Source organism: Amblyraja radiata, chromosome 7 (genome assembly GCF_010909765.2).
Source record: "Amblyraja radiata isolate CabotCenter1 chromosome 7, sAmbRad1.1.pri, whole genome shotgun sequence".
NCBI lineage: Eukaryota > Metazoa > Chordata > Chondrichthyes > Rajiformes > Rajidae > Amblyraja > Amblyraja radiata.
This window is the reverse complement of record NC_045962.1, coordinates 87,560,180-87,583,466: the sequence shown is the minus strand read 5'-3', so window position 1 is coordinate 87,583,466 and position 23,287 is coordinate 87,560,180. Positions and strand designations below refer to the sequence as shown.

Here is a 23,287-nt window from a genome sequence, read left to right as displayed (position 1 = left end):
TGGATGGTGAAATCAGCTGGTGGTGGGTTCTTCCAAATTGGTCGTCTAGATGGAAGTCGAGCAGTGGGTGGGTTGAAGATGTCCATGTGAATTGGCAGATGAGGGGAGTTTTTGGTCTTTTGGAGCATCCTTTGAGTGAGGACTACTCGCCGGATGTGTGGAGGGGCTATGTTGGATAGGACAGGGAGCCAGGGGAGTGGTGTTGAGCGGATTGTTCCTGTGATGATCCTCATTGTTGAGTTCAACTGGGTATCCACATGGTGTGTGTGGGATGACCTGGACCAAACAGGGGCACAATATTCGGCTGAAGAAAATGCAAGGGCTAGTGCTGAAATGCGCAGTGTGGGGGCTGCTGCCCCCCACTTTGAGCCAGCAAGCTTACTGAGGAGATTGTTTCTGGACTTCACCTTAGCTGCTGTTCTTTTAAGATGTTCCTTGAAGGATAGGGTCCTGTCAAGGGTCACTCCGCCGAGGTAGGTTGGAGTGGGGGCATACTTCAGTTTGGTCCTGCTCAGATAGATGTTTGGTTCTCTTGTGGCTTCTGCATTATGGAGGTGGAATACACTGGAGACCGTTTTTGCTGGGCTTGGTATTAGGCGCCAGGTTTTGCAGTACTCGTCCAGTTTAGCAAGGTCTTCATTGAGCACCTGTTCCAATGTACCAAAATCTGGTGCTTGGAAGGCCAAACAGATGTCATCTGCATAGATGAATTTGCGGGATTTGGTGGTGGGTAGGTCATTTGTGTAAAGGTTGAACAAGGTTGGGGCTAAAACTGACCCTTGCGGGAGCCCATTCTTCTGCATTCTCCATGCACTCTTGTTCTGTCCAAGGTGAACTCTGAACCTGCGGTTGGAGAGCAGAGATTTGATGGTTTCTGATGCCCAGGCAGGGAGTGCTTTGGTGAGTTTTAGGTGGAGGCCTTTGTGCCACACAGTGTCATAGGCTGCGGTGAGATCAAGGAACACTTCAGTTTGTTCTCAAAGCCGTTTTCAATGCAGGTGGTTAGGGCCAGAACTTGTTCTCCTGTGCTGCGGTCCTTGCGGAAACCTGCCTGATCCACACAGAATATCTTCTACTCCTGGAGATATACGTTGTAGTATAAGGCGTTCTAAGATTTTGAGTGGGACGCAGAGTAGAGAGAATGGACGGTAGCTTGCTGGTAGTTTTTCGTCTTTGCCAGGTTTTGGTATAGCAATGACTTTTGCTGTCCACCATATCTTTGGGATGGAGTTAGTCTGTATAGCCCTAGTGTAGAGTTGGGTCAGCCAGGTTAGAGCTCGGGGGCCCAGGTGTTTCATGAACTCTGGAGAGATGTTATCATAACCTGCTGCCTTTCCACATTTCAGGCCCTGCAGGACCTTCTCCAGTTCAGCCACCTTGAAGGGCTCAGGGTTTCTTTCCTTTCCAGGTGTTCGTCGAAGTGTCCTTAGCTCTGTTGCGACAGCTCTTCTGGTGGACTTGTCTTGGGGTGCTTTTGCAATATTCAGTAGGTGGGATGCAACCTGGTTGGGTGTGACAGAAGGTCGGCTTTGGGTAGGGGGTTTCTGTGCAGCTCCTAGGCGGCGGATGAGGATTGGGGATGATCAGCCATGATCACATTGAACGGTGGTGCTGACCAGGTACCCCGTTCCTGCCTTCTCTCCATATCCCCTGACTCCACTATCTTTGAGAGCCCTATCTAGCTCTCTCTTGAAAGTATCCAGAGAGCCGGCCTTCACCGCCCTCGGAGGCAGAGAATTCCACAGACTCACAACTCTCTGTGTGGAAAAAGTGTTTCCTCATCTCTGATCTAAATGGCTTACCCCTTATTCTTAAACTGTGGCCCCTTGGTTCTGGACTCCCCCAACATCGGGAACATGTTTCCTGCCTCCAATCCTTTAACAATCTTATATGTTTCAATGCGATCTCCTCTCATCCTTGTAAACTCCAGAGTGTACAAGCCCAGCTGCTCCATTCTCTCAGCATATGACAGTCCCGCCACCCCGGGAATTAACCTGGTAAACCTACGTTGCACTCCCTCAATAGCAAGAATGTCCTTCCTCAAATTAGGGGACCAAAACTGCACACAATACTCCAGGTGTGGTCTCACTAGGGTTCTGTATAACTGCAGAAGGACCTCTTTGCTCCTATATTCGATTCCTCTTGTTATAAAGGCCAACATGCCATTTGCTTTCTTCACTGCCTGCTGTACCTGGGTCTCTGGTGCTGTGAGGCAGCAGGTCTACCGCTGAGCCACCGTGCTGCCCTGGATGGTGTGATGGACCGGTGATGTTGAGGCCAGAGCCTTCATTGTTTTGACATTCTTTAATTCATTTTGTGTTTCAGGTAACCCCAGTGTATTGATGGGAGCATTACCTGTCCGTTAGAGGTTCATCTGGCCAGCTTGCTGCCAGTATGGGTGAGTCGAGCATCTGTTCCTCTTCAGTCTGTTCCTTTTTTAAGCAAGTTGAAGTCTTGGTAACGGCCTGAAGGAACGGGGCAATGCTGGGAAGCAGCGGCTCAGGGTACCATAACGAGTATTTGTCCTACCCACTCGGGACATGGGCGAGGCCACTCTTGAAGTACCGTGCTCAGTTTTGGTCACCCTGCTTTTAAAAGAAAACAATTCTTATCATGCATCTATGCACTGGATCGATTGTAATCATGTGTGCAGACAAAAATGCTGGAGAAACTCAGCGGGTGAGGCCGCATCTATGGAGCGAAGGAATAGGTGACGCTTTAGGTCGGCAATTTACACGTATACCAAGCCGATTAATTTACAAACCTGCACGTCTTGGGAGTGTTGGAGGTAACCGGAGGACTTGGGAGAAAACAGCACCCGTAGTCAGAATCAAATAACGGGTCTCTGTCGCTGTGAGGCAGCAACTCTACCGCTGCTCTGCCCCAACTGCAGGGGCCGGAACAAACCCAACTCACCCCACTTCCCCCACAGTAGTTAGTTTAGTTTAGTTAGTTTCATTTATTGTCACGTGTTCGAAGTGCAGTGAAAAACGTTTATTGCATGCTATTAAGTCAGCAGGAACTTATCTTCAGATCTGAAACCACCAATTCACCTTTAGCTTTAAAGGTAGACAAAAATGCTGGAGAAACTCAGCGGGTGCGGATGCGAAGGAATATGTGACGTTTCGAGTCGAGAACCTTTTTCAAAGGAATTGGTGACGTTTCGGGTCGAGACCCGACACGTCAACTATTCCTTCGCTCCATAGATGCCGCCTCACCCGCTGAGTTTCTCCAGCAATTTTGTCTACCCTCGCCATTCTAAATTCATTCAGTGGAGCTGACCCGAAACGTCACCTATTTCCTTCGCTCCCTAGATGCTGCCTCACCTGCTGAGTTTCTCCAGCATTTTTTGTCTACCTTCGATGTTTCCAGCACCTGCAGTTCTTTCTTAAACAGTAATCATACGTGTGGTCTTTCTGCTGACAAAATGCTGAGTAACTCAGTTGGGCAGGCAGCATCTCTGGACAGAAGGAATGGGTGACATTGTAGCAGGCAACAAAAGCTTTTCACTGTACTTTCTCTGCGGTACATGTGATACTAAACTGAACTGCGGAAGCATGTCATTAAGCTGGAAAGGTTGCAGAGCGGATTTATGAGCATGTTTATGAGAGGGTGAGCAGGCTAGGACTTTATTCCTTGGAGTGCAGGAGGCTGAGGTGATCTTACAGAGGTGTACAAGATCGTGAGAGGAATAGATCGGATAAATGCACAACATGTTGGAGAAACTCAGCAGGTGAGGCAGCATCTGTGGAGCAAAGGAACGGGTTATGTTTCTGGTCGAGATCCTTCTTCAGACTGATGTGGGGGGGGCGGGAAGAAGGAAGGAAGATGCGGAGACAGTGGGCTGTGGGAGAGCTGGGAAGGGGAGGGGATGGAGGAAGGACTACCTGAAGGGGAGGGAGAAAGCAAGGACTACCTGAAATCGGAGAAGTCAATGTTCATACCGCTGGGGTGTAAACTACCCAGCGAAATATGAGGTGCTGCTCCTCCAATTTGCGGTGGGACTCACTCTGGCCATGGAGGAGGCCCAGACAGAAAGGGTGGATTCGGAATGGGAGGGGAAGTGATGGGCCACCGGGAGATCAGGTTGGTTAATACGAACTGAGCGGAAATCAAGCGGGGAATAGATGGGGAGTCTTTTATCCAGAGTAGAAGAATCAAGCACTTGACATAATCAGCTATGATTGAATGGCAGAGTAGACTTGATGGGCAGAATGACCTAATTCTGCTCCTGTCACGAGTGAACTTATGAACTTATAAGTTTACGGTGAGATGGGAAAGATTTAATGACAACGCTTGAGAAACATTTGGACAGGTACATGGACAGGACAGGTTTCGAGGGATATGGGCCAAACGCAGGCAGCTGGGACCCATGTAGATGGGGCATGTTGGTCGGTGTGGGGTAGTTGGGCTGAAGGGCTTGTTTCAATGCTATGTCACTATGTCTCCATGAACAACTTGAGAGACAACTTTTTCCACATGGTGGTATACATGGAACGAGCTGCCAGAGGGGGTAGTTGAGGCAGGTACAATAACAGCATTTACATAGATACGTACACAATAGATAATAGGTGCAGGAGTAGGCCATTTGGTCTTTCGAGCCAACACCATCATTCAATATGATCACCCACAATCAGTACCCCGTTCCTGCCTTCTCCCCATACCCCTGGATTCCGCTAGTCCCAAGAGCTCTATCTAACTCCTTTGAATGCATCCAGTGAATCGGCCTCCACTGCCTTCTGAGGCAGGGAATTCCACAAATTCACAACTCTCTGGGTGAAAAAGTTCCTCATCTCAGTTCTAAATAGCTTGCTGCTTATTCTTTAACTGCAGCCCCTAGTTCTGGAGTTCCCCAAACATCAGGAACATGTTTCCTGCTTCTAGCGTGACAAATCCCTCAATAAATTAATATGTTTCTATAAGATCCTCTCTCATCCTTCTAAATTCCAATTCCAAATTCCAATGAATAACAGCCCAGCTGCTCCATTCTTTCATCATATGACAGTCCCGCCATCCCGGGAATTAACCTTGTAAACCTACGCTGCACTCCCTCAATAGCAAGAATGTCCATCCTCAAATTAGGAGACCAAAACTGTACACAATACTCCAGGTGTGGTCTCACTAGAGCCCTGTACAACTGCAGAAGGACCTCTTTGCGTCTATACTCAACTCCTCTTGTTATAAAGGCCAACATCCCATTAGCTTTGTTCACTGCCTGTTGTACATGTATGCTTACTTTCAGTGAGTGATGTACTAGGACACCCCGGTCTTGTTGTCCCCTTTTCCTAACCTGACACCATTCAGCACTTCAACTCCCCCTCACATTCCCATTCCGACCTTTCTATCCTGGGTATCCTCCATTGTCAGAGTGAGGCCCAGTGCAAATTGGAGGAACAGCACCTCATATTTTGCTTGGGTAATTTATACCCCAGCGGTATAAACATTAATTTCTCTAACTTCAGATAGCCCTTGCTTTCCCTCTCCATCCCCTTCCCCTTCCCAGTTCTCCCACCAGTCTTATTGTCTCAGACTACATTCTATCTTTGTCCCCCCCCCCCCTCCCCTGACATCAGTCTGAAGAAGGGTCTCGACCCGAAACGTCGCCCATTCCTTCTCTCCAGAGATGCTGCCTCACCCGCTGAGTTACTCCAGCATTTTTTGTCTACCATTCAGATAATAATCTGCCTTCCGGTTCTTGCCTCCAAAAATGGACAACCTCACATTTATCCACATTATACTGCATCTGCATTGCATCTGCCCACTCACCCAACCTGTCCAAGTCACCCTGCATCCTCATAGCATCCTCCTCACAGTTCACACTGCCACCCAGTTTTGTGTCATCTGCAAATTTGCTAATGTTACTTTTAATTCCTTCATCTAAATCATTAATGTATATTGTAAATAGCTGCGGTCCCAGCACCGAGCCTTGCGGCACCCCACTAGTCACTGCCTGCCATTCTGAAAGGGACCCGTTAATCCCTGCTCTTTGTTTCCTGTCTGCCAATCACTTCTCTATCCATGTCAGCACTCTACCCCCAATACCATGTGCCCTAATTTTGCCCACTAATCTCCTGTGTAGGACCTTATCACAGGCTTTCTGAAAGCTCAGATACACTACATCCACTGGCTCTCCTTCATCCATTTTCCTAGTTACAGCCTCAAAAATTCCAGAAAATTTGTCAAGCATGATTACCCTTTCGTAAATCCATGCTGACTCGGACCGATCCTGTTACTACTATCCAAATGTGCCGCTATTTCATCTTTTATGATTGACTCCAGCATCTTCCTCATCACCGATGTCAGGCTAACTGGTCTATAATTCCCTGTTTTCTCTCTCCCTCCTTTCTTGCTCCCCCTAGAGCAAGCTCTACTTTTATTTGCTGTTCAATTAACTAATTAGCTGATTTACAAATTTAGTTATCAGTTTTTAAATGACCCGCTCAGGTACATGGATAGGAAAGGTTTTGAGGGATAAGGGCCAAACGTGGGTTAATGGGACCAGCTCAGAAGGTCAGCTCGGTCGGCATGGACAGGTTTAGTTTAGATTATTTTTACTTTAGTTCAGCGCTATAACAGGCCCTTCGGCCCACCGGGACCGCACTGACCAACGATCCCCGCACATTAACACAATCCTACGCGCACTGTGGACAATTTTACATTTCTACCAAGTCAATTAACCGACAAACCCGACAAAACGTCTTTGGAGTGTGGGGGGAAACCGAAGATCTCGGAGAAACCCCACGCAGGTCACGGGGAGAACAAGCAAACTCCGTACAGACAGCACCCGTAGTCAGGGTCGAACCTGGGTCTCTGGCGCTGTGAGGCAGCAGCTCTACCCGCTGCGCCGCCGAGGGACCTGTTTCCGTGCTGTGGGACCTGAAACGCAGTTTGTTTTTTTCCAGATGAGCAGGAGGCTCTACACTCCATCATGCAGGATCTGGCTGTGCTCCACATGGCTAGTCGGCCTCTCTTGTCACTGCACGAGACAGCGAAACCCAAGACAGCGTCCAGTAATAAGGTACGTGTGCGGCATAGCTCGGGTATCGGTATCTATTCACAGTGTTTCCCACTCACTGTCTGTGACAAGCCTGGAGCTATTAGCTCTTCAATCATCCTCATCTTTCAGCATGTGCATTATTCCAAACCCAGAGAGCATAAGTAACTGTAAAGGCACTACTGTGTACAGAGCAGAGCTTTCCTCATTTAAGCCACTCTTATTGGGGTGTATTAAATCAGGCAATTTTCTCTAGAGGTGTACAAAGTCAAACGATCTTATAGAGGTTTAAAATCAAGTGATCTTACATAGTTAAGTTTAGATTGGAGATACAGAGCGGAAACAGTCCCTTCGGTCCAACAGGCGCACGCCGACCAGCGATCCCCGCACATTAACACCATCCCACACACACTAGGGACAATTTTTACATTTACCAAGCCAATTAACCTACAAACCCTGTACGCCTTTGGAGTGTGGGAGGAACGAAGATCTCGGAGAAAACCCACAATAGGTGCGTAAAATCAGGCAGTGTAGATTTTTGATTTTGATTTTATTAGGGACAGTGCATATTAATAAAACATTTGCATGTAATATGCAAGATTGTAGCCAGTGGCTAATTTCCATCTTTAGTCCCATACAAAATAAACACATCCCAAACAAGGTAAAAAAACAAAAGACAAAAACAAAAACAAAACAAACAATATGGTTTAGCCTGCAGTCATAACATAGAATAAATAACAAATACTCAACACAGTTTAAAGTCCCAAAGTCATTGTCTCTTCCCTCCGTGCTTTCCCTCTGCGCTGAGGCAATCCAAGCCTCCGATGTTATTACCCCGCCGGGTGATGGTAGGTAAGTCTCGCAGGCCGAATCCTGGGTTTAAAATCGGGTGATCTTATAGAAGTGTATAAAATTAGGCGATCTTATGGAGGTGTATAAAATCAGGCGATCTTATAGAGGTATATAAAATCGGGTGATCTTATAGAGGTGGTTAAAATCGGGTGATCTTATAGAGGTACTGTATATAAAATCAGGCGATCTTATAGAGGTTTAAAATCGGGTGATATAGAGCTGCATAAATTCATACAATCTTATAAAGGTGTAAAAAATCAGGTGATCTCGTAGAGGGTTAAAATCTGGTGATCTTATAGAGGTGTTTAAAATTGTGATTGAGCAATAGAATGAATATTGACTATTATTAGAATTAATCATTGAGTATTAGAAAGGCGCTATATAAATCCCATCCATTATTATTATTATTATTATAAAAAAGTCACTGGTCCAAAGTTGAATGTTATAGAGTCACGGAGTGATCCAGTGTGGAAACAGGCCCTTCGGCCCATCTCGACCCTGCGCTTGGTCCATATCCCTCCAAATTGTGCTATCCATGTACCTGTCTAACTGTTTCTTAAATGATATTCCCAGCCTCAACTGCCTCCTCTGGCAGCTCGTACCATACACCCACCACCCTCTGTGTGAAAATGTTACCCCTCGGATTCCTCTTAAATCTTTTCCCCTTCACCTTGAACCTATGTCCTCTGGTTCTCGATTCCCCTACTCTGGGCAAAAGACTCTGTGCATCTACCCGATCTATTCAATAGACAATAGGTGCAGGAGTAGGCCATTCGGCCCTTCGAGCCAGCACCGCCATTCAATGTGATCATGGCTGATCATCCCCAATCAGTACCCCGTTCCTGCCTTCTCCCCATATCCCCTGACTCTGCTATTTTTAAGAGCCCTATCTAGCTCTCTCTTGAAAGTATCCAGAGAACCGGCCTCCACCGCCCTCTGAGGCAGAGAATTCCACAGATTAGCAACTCTGTGAGAAAAAGTGTTTCCTCGTCTCCGTTCTAAATGTTGAGCATTATGTACAATGTCCGCAGTAATTGTGGAAACACTTCTCTCATGATTTTATACACCTCTATAAGATCTCCCCTCATCTTCCTGCGCTCCATGGAATAGAGACCCAGCCTACTCAACATCTCTCTTTTGCTCACACCCTCTAGTCCTGGCAACATCCTCGTAAATCTTTTCTTAACCCTTTCCAGCTTGACAATATCTTTCCTATAACGGTGCCCAGAACTGAACACGATATTCTAAATGCAGTCTCACCAACGTCTTATACAACTGCAACATGACCTCCCAACTTCTATACTCAATTCTCTGACTGATAAACGCCAAAGTGCCAAAAGCCTTTTTGACCACCTTATCTACCTGCGACTCGACCTTCAAGGAACCATGCACCTGCACTCCGAGATCCCTCTGCTCTACAACACTACCCAGAGGCCAACCATTTATTGTGTAGGTCCTGTCCTTATTCGACGGCCCAAAATGCAATACCTCACACTTCTCTGTATTAAATTCCATCAACCATTCCTCCGCCCACCTGGCCAATCGATCCAGATCCTGCTGTAATCACAATCATCTTCACTATCTGCAAAACCACTCACTTTTGTATCATCAGCAAACTTGCTAATCTTGCCCTGTATGTTCTCATCCAAATCATTGATTTTGATGACAAACAGTAACGGGCCCAGCACCGAACCCTGAAGCACACCACTAGTCACAGGCCTCCATTCTGAGAAGCAACCTTCCACCATCACCCTCTGCTTCCTTGGAGCCAATTAGTTATCCATTCAAAAGGAAAAAAAATCCTATTTCATTATTTTTAATTCCTTCACTTCTAACACTCCCTTGATTTGTCTTCTGTACTTCAATTCCAGAATGATGTTCGAGTCAAGTTTGAGTTTCGTGGGGAGAAGAGGTGAGTTGCCACGTCTCATTCTTGTACTAATAGGAATTATAATGAACCGGCCAATGCTAACTTGCAATCGTGCCTGGAACTTTCCCTGTACATGTGGAACAAACCACGATCCATACCATTTGCCATTCAGGTTGGGCGGCACGGTGGCGCAGCGGTAGAGTTGCTGCCTCACAGCACCAGACTCCCGGGTTCCATCTAGACTACGGGTGCTGTCTGCACGGAGTTTGTACGTTCTTAAATGTTGGGATAGTCCCAGCCTCAACTACCTCCTCTGGCAGCTCGTTCCATGCACCCCCCACCCTTTGTGTGAAAAAGTTACCCCTCAGATTCCTATTAAATCTTTTCCCCTTCACCTTGAACCTATGTCCTCTGGTCCTCGATTTCCCTATTCTGGGCAAAAGACTCTGTGCATCTACCCGACCTATTGGGTTTTCTCTGGGTTTTTGTTCATAAACCTAGACAATAGGTGCAGGAGGAGGCCATTCGGCCCTTCGAGCCAGCACCGCCATTCCATATGATCAAGGCTGATCATCCAAAATCAGTGTCCCGTTCCTGCTTTTCCCCCACATCCCTTGATTCCTTCAGCCCAAAGAGCTAAATCTAACTCTCTCTTGAAAACATCCAATGAATTGGCCTCTACTGCCTTCTTTGGCAGAGAATTCTACAGATTCACAACGCTGTGTGTGAAAAGTTCACACTTCTGTACCACTCACGTGATGGGACCGCTCTCTAGTTGTTGGTAGGGTGGTTCAGTATACCTTGGCACACACTCCAATCTTCTTCTTGTGTATGGCGTGCACAGCCTAAAGTTGTAGGTTAATTTGTTCTATTTGATCTTGTTTGTGCACGTCGGGTTGATTGCATTCGTCAAAACAGGGCGGACCACGTGAAGGTTGCAATCTCCCGCCCCGAGACCATGATGAAATGTAAACTTAAACCTCCTTGCATTTTGTTTCAGAATCCTACAGTTTCCACGACCAGTCCTGCTGGAAGACATTGCAGCGAAAGCCAAGGTCGCCTTTGGTCAACCCATGGGTCTGCACTACACCAATAACGAGGTACAACCACTTTCTCCCCTTCCCCTGATGGATGACTTCACCTTGGTAGACAAAAATGCTGGAGAAACTCAGCGGGTGCAACAGCATCTATGGAGCTAAGGAAATAGGCAACGTTTCGTGGACGAAACCCTTCTTCAGATTACTTCACCTTGATGGCTCTGGGCCTGCACACGCTGGGGTTTAGACAGAACATACTGGAGTAACTCGGCGGGTAAGGCAGCATCTCTGGAGAGAAGGAATGGGTGACGTTTTTGGTCGAGACCCTTCTTAGAAGGATGAGGGGGACGTCATTGAAACTTATCGAGCAGTGAATGACCTGGATAGAGTGGATGTGGAGAAGATATTTCCACTACATAGAAACATAGAAAATAAGTGCAGGAGGAGGCCATTCGGTCCTTCGAGCCAGTACCGCCATTCATTGTGATCATGGCTGATCGTCCCCAATCAATAACCCTAGCACTAGTGGAAGAATGTAGGACCAAAGGGCATAGCACTGTGAAACGTCACCTATCCATGTTCTCCACAGATGCTGCCTGACCCGCTGAGTTACTCCAGCACTCTGTGGAACGTCACCTATCCATGTTCTCCACAGATGCTGCCTGACCCACTGAGTTACTCCAGCACTCTGTGGAACGTCACCTATCCATGTTCTCCACAGATGCTGCCTGACCCGCTGAGTTACTCCAGCACACTGTGTCTTGTTTAACAATTGATCAATGTCACTCCTGAGTGGTATTTGAGGACGATTGGCAATAGACGGCACGGTGGGGCAGCGGGTAGAGTTGCTGCCTCACAGCTCCCGAGACCTGGGTTCGATCCTGACTACAGATGCTGTCTGTACGGAGTTTGTACGTTCTCCCTGTGACCGCATAGTTGTTCTCCGGGATCTCCGGTTTCCTCCCACACTTCAAAGGCGTGCCGGTTTGTAGGGTGATTGGCTTCATTAAAATCTGTAAGTTGTTCTCAGCGTTTTGGATGGTGTTAGTGTGCGGGGATTGCTGGTCGGTGTGGACTCGGTGGGCCATAGAACCAGTTTCCACGCTGTATCTCTAAAGTCTAAGGAGTGCATTGTGGTGCCTGGATAGGTGAATTGGCTGCCAATGCTCACTGCTCACAGAGAGTTGTGAGTCTGTGGAATTCTCTGCCTCAGAGGGCGGTGGAGGCAGGTTCTCTGGATACTTTCAAGAGAGAGCTCGATAGGGCTCTTAAAGATAGCGGAGTCAGGGGATATGGGGAGAAGGCAGGAACGGGGTACTGATTGTGGATGATCAGCCATGATCACATTGAATGGCGATGCTGGCTCAAAGGGCCGAATGGCCTACTACTACACCTATTGTCTATTGTTCAGGCCCAAAGTAAGGAGAGGTCCTTGGATAAGATTGTGCATATGAAGCGTGCACATGGGACTTCTTGTCAGGAGAAGAGCAGCACGCTGGCGCAGCGGTAGAGTTGCTGCCTTACAGAGCTTATAGTGCCAGCGACCCGGGTTCGATCCTCGTTAAGGGGGCTTATCTGTACGGGATTTGGACGTTCTCCCCCGTGACCGAGTGGGTTTTCTCCGAGATCTTCGGTTTTCCTCCCACGCGTACAGGTTTGTAGGCAAATTGGCTTGGTATATATGTAAAATATTGTCCCTAGCGTGTGTGGGTTAGTGTTAATGTGCGGGAATCGCTGGTCGGTGGGCCGAAGGGCCTGTTTCCGCGCTGTATGTCTAACCTAAACTAAACTAAACTAAACTAAGAGGACGGTCATGAGATCAATCAATCAGTTTTATTCATCACAAACACATATAAGTGCGGTGAAATGAATTTGTCAACAGCGGTACAATCAAAAAAGAAGGCACGTCTCGCATCGCGTGCCACATCTCACGAGGTGCATCTCGCGCTACAACGATGGTTTATCCATAATTGTGCTAATTGACGGCTTGTCTCTGATCTGCTCCGCAGTTAGTCATCCCTCTGACCACGCAGGATGATTTGGATAAAGCCATCGAACTCCTGGATCGTAGTGTCCACATGAAGAGTCTCAAAATCCTGCTGGTGCTTCAGTCAAAGATCCAGGTAGGTGAAGCGCTAGAACTCAGCGGGTCGGGCAGCGTCTGCGGAGGGGGAATGGGCAGGCCATGTTTCGGGACGGGACCCGTTCTTCAGATAACTAGGTAACTGAGGTGGGCAGAGAGTGAGGGGTTTAAAGAGAACAACGTGAATCAGCAAACAGGGCGGCACGGTGGTGCAGCGGGTAGAGCTGGTGCCTCACAGCGACAGAGACCCGGGTTCCATCCTGACTACGGGTGCTGTCTAAGGAGTTTGTACAATCCCTCTGTGACTGTAAGTTTTCTCCGGGTGTTCCCGTCTCCCCCACATTCCAAAGATATGCATGTTCGTAGGTTAATTGACCACTTTAAATTGTCCAGTAGTATGTTGGATAGAACGACTGTATGGGTGATTACTGGTCGATGGTGGGCCGAAGGGCCTGTCATAACAAGAGGAGTTGAGTATAGGAGCAAAGAGGTCCTTCTGCAGTTGTACAGGGCCTTAGTGAGACCGCACCTTGAGCATTGTGTGCAGGTTTGGTCCCCTAATTTGAGGAAGGACATTCTTGCTATTGAGGGAGTGCAGCGTAGGTTTACAAGGTTAATTCCCGGGAGGGCGGGACTGTCATATTCTGAGAGAATGGAGCAGCTGGCTTGTACACTCTGAAGTTTAGAAGGATTAGAGGGGATCTTATTGAAACATATAAGATTATTAAGGGTTTGAACACGCTAGAGGCAGAAAACATGTTTCCGATGTTTGGGGAGTCCAGAACCAGGAGCCACAGTTTAAGGATAAGGGGTAAGCCATTTAGAACGGAGATGAGGAAACACTTTTTCACACAGAGAGTGGTGAGTCTGTGGAATTCTCTGCCTCAGAGGTCGGTGGAGGACGGTTCTCTGGATACTTTCAAGAGAGAGCTAGAAAGGGCTCTTAAAGATAGTGGAGTCAGGGGATATGGTGAGAAGGCAGGAACGGGGTACTGATTAGGGAAGATCAGCCATAATCACATTGATGTCAGTGCTGGCTCGAAGGGTCGAATGGCCTACTCCTGCACCTGTTGTCTATTGTCAGATGTTCATTCCTGCCTGACCTATTGAGTTCCTCCAATACTTTGTGTTTTTTTGCTCAAGATTCCAGCATCTGCAGTCTCTTGTGTCTTCATTTTACCTGCATTAGATATTTGCACAATATGTTAGCTGTGATTTGCTTTTCACATTTTTATTTATTCCGATTTCAAACTCTGTTACGCAGGTCTCAAGCCTCAGCAATGTGGACACTCTACAAATGCTAGATGATTTGGACAACAACACGGTGTACATGGGAGCAGAGAAGAAAAGCAGGCTCCCGCTGATCGGTAAGCTCTAGTTCAAGAAGGAACTGTAGATGCTGGAAAAATCGAAGGTAGACAAAAGTGCTGGAGAAACTCAGCGAGTGAGGCAGCATCTATGGAGTGAAGGAATAGGTGACGTTTCAGGTCGAGACCCATCTTCAGACTGATGTTGGGATGGGGGGGGGGGAGGGGAGGGGGGAGAAGAAGAAAGGAAGAGGCGGAGAAAGTGGGCTGTGGGAGAGCTGGGAAGGGGAGGGGAAGCAGGGAGAAAGCAGGGACTACCTGAAATTGGAGGTCAATGTTCATACCGCTGGGGCGTAAACTACCCAAGCGAAATATGAGGTGCTGCTCCTCCAATTTGCGGTGGGACTCGCTCTGGCCATGGAGGAGGCCCAGGACAGAAAGGTCGGATTCGGAATAGACAATAGGTGTAGGAGTAGGCCATTCGGCCCTTCGAGCCAACATTCAATGTGATCATGGCTGATTATCCCCAATCAGTACCCCGTTCCTGCCTTCTCCCCATATCACCTGACTCTGCTATCTTTAAGAGCCCTATCTAGCTCTCTCTTGAAAGTATCCAGAGAACTGGCCTCCACCGCCCTCTGAGGCACAGAATTCCACAGACTCGCCTCTCTCTGTGAGAAAAAGTGTTTCCTTGTGTCCGTTCTAAATGGCTTACTCCTTATTCTCAAACTGTGGCCCCTGGTTCTGGACTCCCCAACATCGGGTGATCGATGATCATCGAGTACTCGGTGGGCCAAAGGGCCTGTTGCCATGCTGTAGGCACGGTGGCGCTGTGAGGCAGCAGCTCTACTGCTGCGCTACATGGGCCGCCCTTGTCTCTGTGGTATTTTGAGGAGACTCGTTGAATCGTGTGTCGTGTGTTTCAGCTTCACAGACGTCAGACAGGAGCTCGCCGCCCCCCGGTTACATTCCAGATGGACAGCAACAAGTGGCACGCAATGGATCGTACACCAGCATCAACAGCGAGGGTGAATTCATTCCAGAGAGCATGGACCAAGTGAGTAACCGCCCTCTATTCAGTGAGAAGGACACACCAGCCGACCATCTTTCCCAGAGTCATACGGTCCTGGTGCTGGTCAAAGAGAGTTTTATTGTCAGTTCAGTTTATTGTCCCGTGTAAAGCTTTTGTTGCGTGCTAACCAGTCAGCGGAAAGATAAGGGCAGCACGGTGGCGCAGCGGTAGAGTTGCTGCCTTACAGCGAATGCAGCCCCGTCGACCTGGGTTCGATCCCGACTACGGGTGCCGTCTGTACGTTCTTCCCTCCCACACCCCAAAGACGTGCAGGTTTGTCGGTTAAGTGGCTTGGTGTAAATGTAAATTGTCCCTAGTGTGTGTAGGATAGTGTAAGTGTGCGGGGATTGCTGGTCGGCGCGGGCCGAAAGGGCCTGTTTCCGCGCTGTATCTCTAAAGTAAACTATAAATACATGAATGCAATCCAGTCGTCCACAGTGTACAGGATAAATGGGATGTAAGAAATACTGCGGTTGGAGTGGACGTTTAGTTGAGTGGAGTGGTTATAATTAATGATCGCAGATCCACTGCTGGGACCATCTGGCAGAGTCAGTCGCACGTGTTGGGCACCAGTATGCACACTCCACACACAGCCAGCAGCAGAGGTCAGAATCGAATCTGGGTCTCTGGCGCTGAAACCAGAACGATGGAGCCAAACCTGAAACCCGTCACCTCTCCCCACTTCCGACCTGAAACCTCACCTATTCATTTTTCTCCAGAGATGCTGCATGACCTGCTGAGTAACTCCGCTCTTTTGTGTCTATTTTTGTTATAAACCAGCATCCGCAATTATTTTTTATTACATTGCTGTTATCATGCAACTAAACAATAGACAATAGGTGCAGGTGTAGGCCATTCGGCCCTTCGAGCCACAACCGACATACAATGTGATCATGGCTGATCATCCCCAATCAGTGCCCCGTTCCTGCCTTCTCCCCATATCCCCGGACTCCGCTATCTTTAAGACCCCTATCTAGCTCCCTCTTGAAAGTATCCAGAGAACCGGCCCCCACCGCCCTCTGAGGCAGAGAATTCCACACATTCACAACCCTCTGTGTGAAAAAGTGTTTCCTCATCTCCGTTCTAAATGGCTTACCCCTTATTCTAAAACTGTGGTCCCTGGTTCTGGACTCCCCCAACATCGGGAACATGTTTCCTGCCTCTAGCGTGTCCAAACCCTTAATAATCTTATATGTTTCAATAAGATACCCTCTCATCCTTCTAAACTCCAGAGTGTACAAGCCCAGCCGTTCCATTCTCTCAGTATATGACAGCCCCGCCATCCCGGGAATTAACCTTCCCACGGCAACCAGAAAGCAGTCCTGAACTGGTATCTTCCTCATCGGGACCCTTGGACTATCTTTGATTGGACTTTACCTTGCACTAAATGTCATTCCCTTATCATGTATCTGTACTCTGTGAATGGCTCGATTGTAATCATGTATTGTCTTTCCGCTGGCTGGTTAGCACGCAACAAGAGCTTTTCACTGTACCTCGCTACCTCGGTACAAGAAGACTAACCTGACATTTTAACCTTTCTCCGCTGGCTCACTTTTGTTTGCTTGTCTTCCAAGTGTTGGCGTTGAAACTTCTCATGTAACCCCCGACTGTTTCTTGACAGATGCTAGACCCGTTGTCGATGAGTAGCCCAGAGAACTCAGCTTCCGGGAGCTGCCCCTCCCTCGACAGCCCCCTGGACAGGTAAGGCGCTGGTCAGGCCGCATTTACAGTTTTGGGCCCCGTATCTGAGGAACGACGTGCCGGCTCTGGGAGAGGGTCCAGAGGAGGTTTACGAGAACGATCCCAGGAATGAGTGGGTTAACGTACGATGAGCGTTTGACGGCACTGGGCCTGTACTCGCTGGAGTTTAGAAGAATGAGGGGGGACCTCATTGAAACTTACCGAATAGTGAAAGGCCTGGATAGAGTGGATGTGGAGAGGATGTTTCCACTAGTGGGAGAGTCTAGGACCAGAGGTCACAGCCTCAGAATTAAAGGACGTTCCTTTACGAAGGAGATGAGGAGGAATTTCTTTAGTCAGAGGGTGGTGAATCTGTGGAATTCATTGCCACAGACGGCTGCGGAGACCAAGACACTGGATATTTTTAAGGCGGATATTGATATGTTTTCTTGATTAGTGCAGGTGTCATGGGTTGTGGGGAGAAGGCCGGGCAATAGGGTTGAGAAGGAAAGATAGATCAGCCATGATTGAATGGTGGAGTAGGCCTGATGGACCGAATGGCCTCATTGTATTTATAGTGCAGATCCAAGCTTGCACCATTCCTCTGTCCCACCCCATGACTGCTGCTCCACATTCTCTCCTGCTTAATAACAAGAGGAGTTGAGTATAGGAGCAAAGAGCTCCTCCTGCAGTTGTACAGGGCCCTAGTGAGACCGCACCTGGAGTATTGTATGCAGTTTTGGTCTCCAAATGTGAGGAAGGACATTCTTGCTATTGAGGGAGTGCAGCGTTGGTTCACAAGGGTAATTCCCGGGATGGCGGGACTGTCATACGCTGAGAGAATGGAGCGGCTGGGCTTGTACACTCTGGAGTTTAGAAGGATGAGAGGGTATCTTATTGAAGCATATAAGATTATTAAGGGTTTGGACACGCTAGAGGCAGGAAACATGTTCCCGATGTTGGGGGAGTCCAGAACCAGGAGCCACAGTTTAGGAATAAGGGGTAAGCCATTTAGAACGGGGATGAGGAAACACTTTTTCACACAGAGAGTTATGAGTCTGTGGGATTCTCTGCCTCAGAGGGCGGTGGAGGCCGGTTCTCTGGATACTTTCAAGAGAAAGCTAGATAGGGCTCTTAAAGATAGCGGTGTCAGGGGATATGGGGAGAAGGCAGGAACGGGGTACTGATTGGGGACGATCAGCCATGATCACATTGAATGGCGGTACTGGCTCGAAGGGCCGAATGGTCTACTCCTGCACCTATTGTCTATTTGTGGCACAGCGGTGCAGCGGTAGTGTTGTGATTGCTTGTGACGCATCCACCACTCTAGGATTTTCATGCGGTCTTGGCTGGAGCAGTGATGCATCCTGAACCATGCTGTGATACATCATCCCCATAAAATGCTTCCTACGATTTATGAGTTTAGTTACAGCGAGTGAACAGGCTCTCAGCCCAGCCCGGTGTGTGGTGTCCAGCGATCCCTGCACACTAATACTATCCTACACATACTAAGTATAATTTGCATTTATATCAAGCGATATTAACGCACAAACCTGCACGTCTTTGGTGTGTGGGATGAAAACCGTAGATCACGGAGAAAACCCACGCAGGTCACGGGGAGAACGTGCAAACTACGTACAGACAGCACGCGTAGACTGGATCGAACCCAGGTCTCTGGCACTGTAAAGGGCCTGTCCCACTTGATGATTTTTTTCGGTGACTGCCGACATTATTGATTGACATATCAGGTCACCGAAAAATTAGCATCATGGTGTGGAGTGACACGGCGTGATGCCGTATTGACACGCCGTGTTTTGCCAAGTGTCGCAAAAAGTTTTTTGTAGCCGCTGGATTTTGAGATGTTCAAAATCTTTTTGCGACACTGTTATGACGCCGGCAGTCGACGAAAAAACCACCAAGTGGGTCAGGCACCTTAAGGCAGCAACTCTACCCGCTGCACCACCGTTGCATTTTTCGTTTTGTGATTGCCGCATGGGATAGAATGGGACGGGACATGCCGGATGGACAATCTAACGCTGTGCTTTACTCCACAGCGACAGCTATCCCAAGGCCCGCATGCCTCGGGCTCAGAGCTATCCCGACAATCATCAGGATTATTCAGGTGAGTTGCGATAGGTCCACGTTCAGCTCTGCGATATGTGTGATTCCTGAGTGCTGTGATGACCTGGGGATGCTGCACGTCTGTGAGCAGCGTGCTGGAGTGACTCAGCGGGACAGGCATCATCTCTGGAGAGAAGGAATGGGTGATGTTTCAGATTGAGACCCTTCTTCACACTGACAGTCAGGGGAAGAGGGAGACGAGAGACTTAGACAGTGATGTGGAGAGATATTCATTCATTCATCGCCCTTGAAAACATTAGCGACGCAGTGGTGCTCGATTCCGACGGGAATTTCCTTCCAATGCTGTGTACGACGGTGATCGCAACTTCTACCGAAGTGTGGATGGCCGTCGGCTCGCTAGGAGCTCATCCGACATTTGACCGGCCTTGTTTTTGGACCTGCTGGGGGTCCATAGCCCCCTCCTCACCTGGAAAACCAGGTGGGGGAGACAGTTTAGTCGTCGACTATCCAACCATGGAGCGGGTAGCACGGGATTACATGGTACCTGTGGCGGGGGGAACTCCCCCCGACCTGACCACAGATATAGAACAAGGAAGTGAACGATACGCAAAAAGTAACAATGATCAAGGAAATGTGCAGGTGGGAACTGCAGATGCTGGTTTACACTGAGGATATTATTATTATTAAAGCTTTATTTCAGACACAGGCCCATATAACACATCAAACAGTACAAAGAATTACAAAGATACATTACAAAATTGCATATTAGCCTAAAATATATATAAGCTATTGCACCAATGCCGTCTTAGCCTAAAAGTGAATCTATAGCAGCTTTTCAGAGGGCTGACTAGGGCTTCAATTATGTGGTTCTCTGACTTGTCCAGGCGACACATAAAACTAAACATCAGCTGTCTTAAGAGTGCCTCACAGATAGACACAAAGTGCTGGAGTAACTCAGTGGGACAGATTGAGATGGAAGGAATGGGTGACGTTTTGAGTCAAGACCCTTCTTTAAACTCAAGGAAACGCTCCATTGTGTGCACAGAGTTAATTATGGGCTAAGAGCATCAAAGGTCGTGGGTAGAAGGCAGAAATGGGTTTGAAAGGGAAATATAGATCAGCCATGATCGAATAATAATAATAATAATAACTTTATAGAGCACTTTAAAAACAACCACTGTTGCAACAAAGTGCTGTACATGACTAATCATGAACAAAAAATTATTACAAGACAATAAAAACATTAAAAAAGAGAGTAAAAACAATTTAAAAAAGCAGCAACAGAGAAGGCTCTATCCCCTCTGAGCTTCCGCTTAGACCTCGGTACCTCCAGGAACAGCTGATCAGCTGACCTGAGGCACCGAGCAGGAGCGTAGGGATGAAGCAGCTCAGAGAGGTAAGGCGGGGCGAGACCATTTAAAGATTTAAAAACAAATAAAAGAATCTTAAAATGAACTCGAAAGTACACCGGCAGCCAGTGGAGGGAGGCCAGAATTGGCGTTATGTGCTCCCTCTTACGTGTTCCAGTTAAAAGGCGAGCAGCAGCATTTTGAACCAACTGGAGATGAGCCAGGGAAGATCGAGTAACTCCAAAATAGAGTGCGTTACAGTAATCCAGCCTAGACGTGATGAAGGCATGGATTACTGAATGGCGGAGTTGACTCGATGGGCTAAATACAATATTAAGGGAATCGAGGACTATGGGGGATATTGTAGAAAAGTGACACTGAGGAAACAGATAGGCTTTGTTTGTATTAAATTGGACAGTGGCAACAAGAGGGGCAGAATGGCCTCTTCCCACTTACGTAGATAAAAGGAGATAAATATGTAGCATTGAATGAATGAATGAATGAATGCGTTTATTGGCCAAGTATTCACATACAAGGAATTTGCCTTGGTGCTCCGCCCGCAAGTGGTAACATGACATAAAGTGACAGTTAGGAATGACATATTAAAAACATCACACATTAATAATAAAACATTATCGATTCATTATTTATTCATTGAAATGATTAACCTGATTGTGTTTATGTATTAGCATTATATTTCTTTTAATGGGATAGTCCAGGATCAGAGGCCACGGCCTCAGAATAAAAGAACGTTCCTTTAGAAAGGAGATGAGGAGGAATTTCTGTACTCAGAGGGTGGTGAATCTGTGGAATTCTTTGCCACACACGTCTGTGGAGGCCAAGTCAATAGATATTTTTAAGGCAGAGATAGATAGATTCTTGATTAGTACGGGCTCATAAGTGATAGGAACAGAAATAGGCCATTCGGCCCATCAAGTCTACTCCACCATTCAATCATGGCTGATCTATCTCTCCCTCCTAACCCCATTCTCCTGTCTTCTCCCCATAACCCTTGAAATTTCGTTCAGACCGAAAGGTCTGAATGACAATAAAGGAATCAAATCAAATCAAAATCAAATCACCCGTACTAAACAAGAATCTATCTGCCTCTGCCTTAAAAATGCTCATTGACTTGGCCTCCACAGCCGTCTGTGTCAGGGGTTATGGGGAGTAGACTTATAGATATTAGACAATAGGTGCAGGAGTAGGCCATTCGGCCCTTCGAGCCAGCACCGCCATTCAATGTGATCAAGGCTGATCATACCCAATCAGTACCCCGTTCCTGCATTCTCCCCATATCCCCTGACTCCACTATCTTTAAGAGCCCTATCTAGCTCTCTCTTGAAAGTATCCAGAGAACCAGCCTCCACCGCCTTCTGAGGCAGAGAATTCCACAGACTCACAACTCTCTGTGTGAAATACTGTTTCCTCGTCTCCGTTCTAAATGTCTTGATGGGCTGAATGGCCTATTTCTGCTCCTATCATTTATGCGCATGAACAGTTATCTGATCTGTTTGGGTAACACTGCTTTTCAATGCACCCCAGTTATGTGATAATAATAGCCCATTGGCCGGTGGAGGCCGGTTCTCTGGACACTTTCAAGAGAGAGCTAGACAGGGCTCTTAAAGATAGCGGAGTCAGGAGATATGGGGAGAAGGCAGGAACGGGGTACTGATTGTGGATGATCAGCCATGATCACATTGAATGGCGGTGCTGGCTCGAAGGGCTGAATGGCCTACTCCTGCACCTATTGTCTATTGATGTAAATTCCGCTGCTAAATCGAATCAACTATGTTCTCCCCTTCTGCAGATTGCGATATTGCATCGTTCGACAACATCGGGAAAGGTGGGACATACCCACGCCGGTACCACATTCCGTACCACCACCACGACTACACTGATGGTGAGTATGTGCCACACCTACCCCTGGGGACGTTTAAGGTAGACAAACATGCTGGAGTAATTCAGCGGGTGAGGCAGCATCTATGGAGCAAAGGAAAAATCAGTCTGAAGAAGGGTCTCGACCCGAAACGTCACCTATAGGTGACGTTTCGGTTGAGACCCTTCTTCAGACTGATTTTTCAGTCACTCCGTAGATGCTGCCTCACTTGCTGAGTTACCTATAGGTGACGTTTCGGGTTGAGACCCTTCTTCAGACTGATTTTTCAGTCACTCCGTAGATGCTGCCTCACTCGCTGAGTTACCTATAGGTGACGTTTCGGGTCGAGACCCTTCTTCAGACTGATTTTTCTTTCGCTCCATAGATGCTGCCTCACCCGTTGAGTTTCTCCAGCAGTTTTGTCTACCTTTGAATTTTCCAGCATCCGCAGTTCTTTCTTAAACACCTGGGAAGGTTTGATTTAGTTTAGAGATACAGTGCAGAAACAGGCCTTTCGGCCCGCCGAGTCTGCGCCGACCAGCGATCCCCGCACATTAACCCTCTCCTGCACACACTAGGGACAATTTACAACTTTACCTAAGCCAAGTTCGCAAGTTCAAGTTTGTGTTTATTGTCACTTAACCAATTAAGGTACAGTGAAAGATTAGTTACCATACAGCCATACTAAGTGCAAAGAACACAATACGCATATAAAATAAATTTACCACCAACATCCACCACAGTGGTTCCACATTCCTCACTTTGATGGGAGGCAATAAAGTTCAGTCATCTTCCTCCTTTGTTCACCCGTGGTCAGGGACGTTGAACCCTCCGCAGTTGCCGCTGCTGACGGTCCGATGTTCGTGCCTTCTCGTCGGGATGATCGGAACACTCCGTGCCATTGGAGCTCCCGAATCGGCCTCTTGTTACCGGAGACCGCGGGCTTCACGGTGTTAAAGTCCACAGGCCCCGCGGTCGGAGCATTTACGCTGACGTTCCGCGGCAAAGGATCGCCTGCTCTGCGATGGTTAGTCAACACCGCATCCACGGCTTGAAGCTCCGGTCCGGTCTCCAGGAAAGGC

General features: G+C 47.8%; 1 protein-coding gene across 1 annotated transcript in view; it reads left to right on the top strand.

The window, feature by feature from the left end:
• The first annotated feature begins 2,325 nt into the window (after positions 1-2,325).
• map3k2 (mitogen-activated protein kinase kinase kinase 2) overlaps positions 2,326-23,287 on the top strand; it is a 38,953-nt gene continuing 17,991 nt past the window's right edge. The window contains exons 1-10 of the mRNA XM_033024957.1: positions 2,326-2,398; positions 6,903-7,018; positions 9,718-9,758; positions 10,717-10,816; positions 12,763-12,876; positions 14,101-14,203; positions 15,070-15,200; positions 16,837-16,916; positions 18,950-19,017; positions 22,137-22,229. Coding sequence (XP_032880848.1) covers positions 2,395-2,398; positions 6,903-7,018; positions 9,718-9,758; positions 10,717-10,816; positions 12,763-12,876; positions 14,101-14,203; positions 15,070-15,200; positions 16,837-16,916; positions 18,950-19,017; positions 22,137-22,229 — 850 coding nt within the window. The 5' untranslated portion in view covers positions 2,326-2,394. The remainder of the gene's footprint in view (positions 2,399-6,902; positions 7,019-9,717; positions 9,759-10,716; positions 10,817-12,762; positions 12,877-14,100; positions 14,204-15,069; positions 15,201-16,836; positions 16,917-18,949; positions 19,018-22,136; positions 22,230-23,287) is intronic.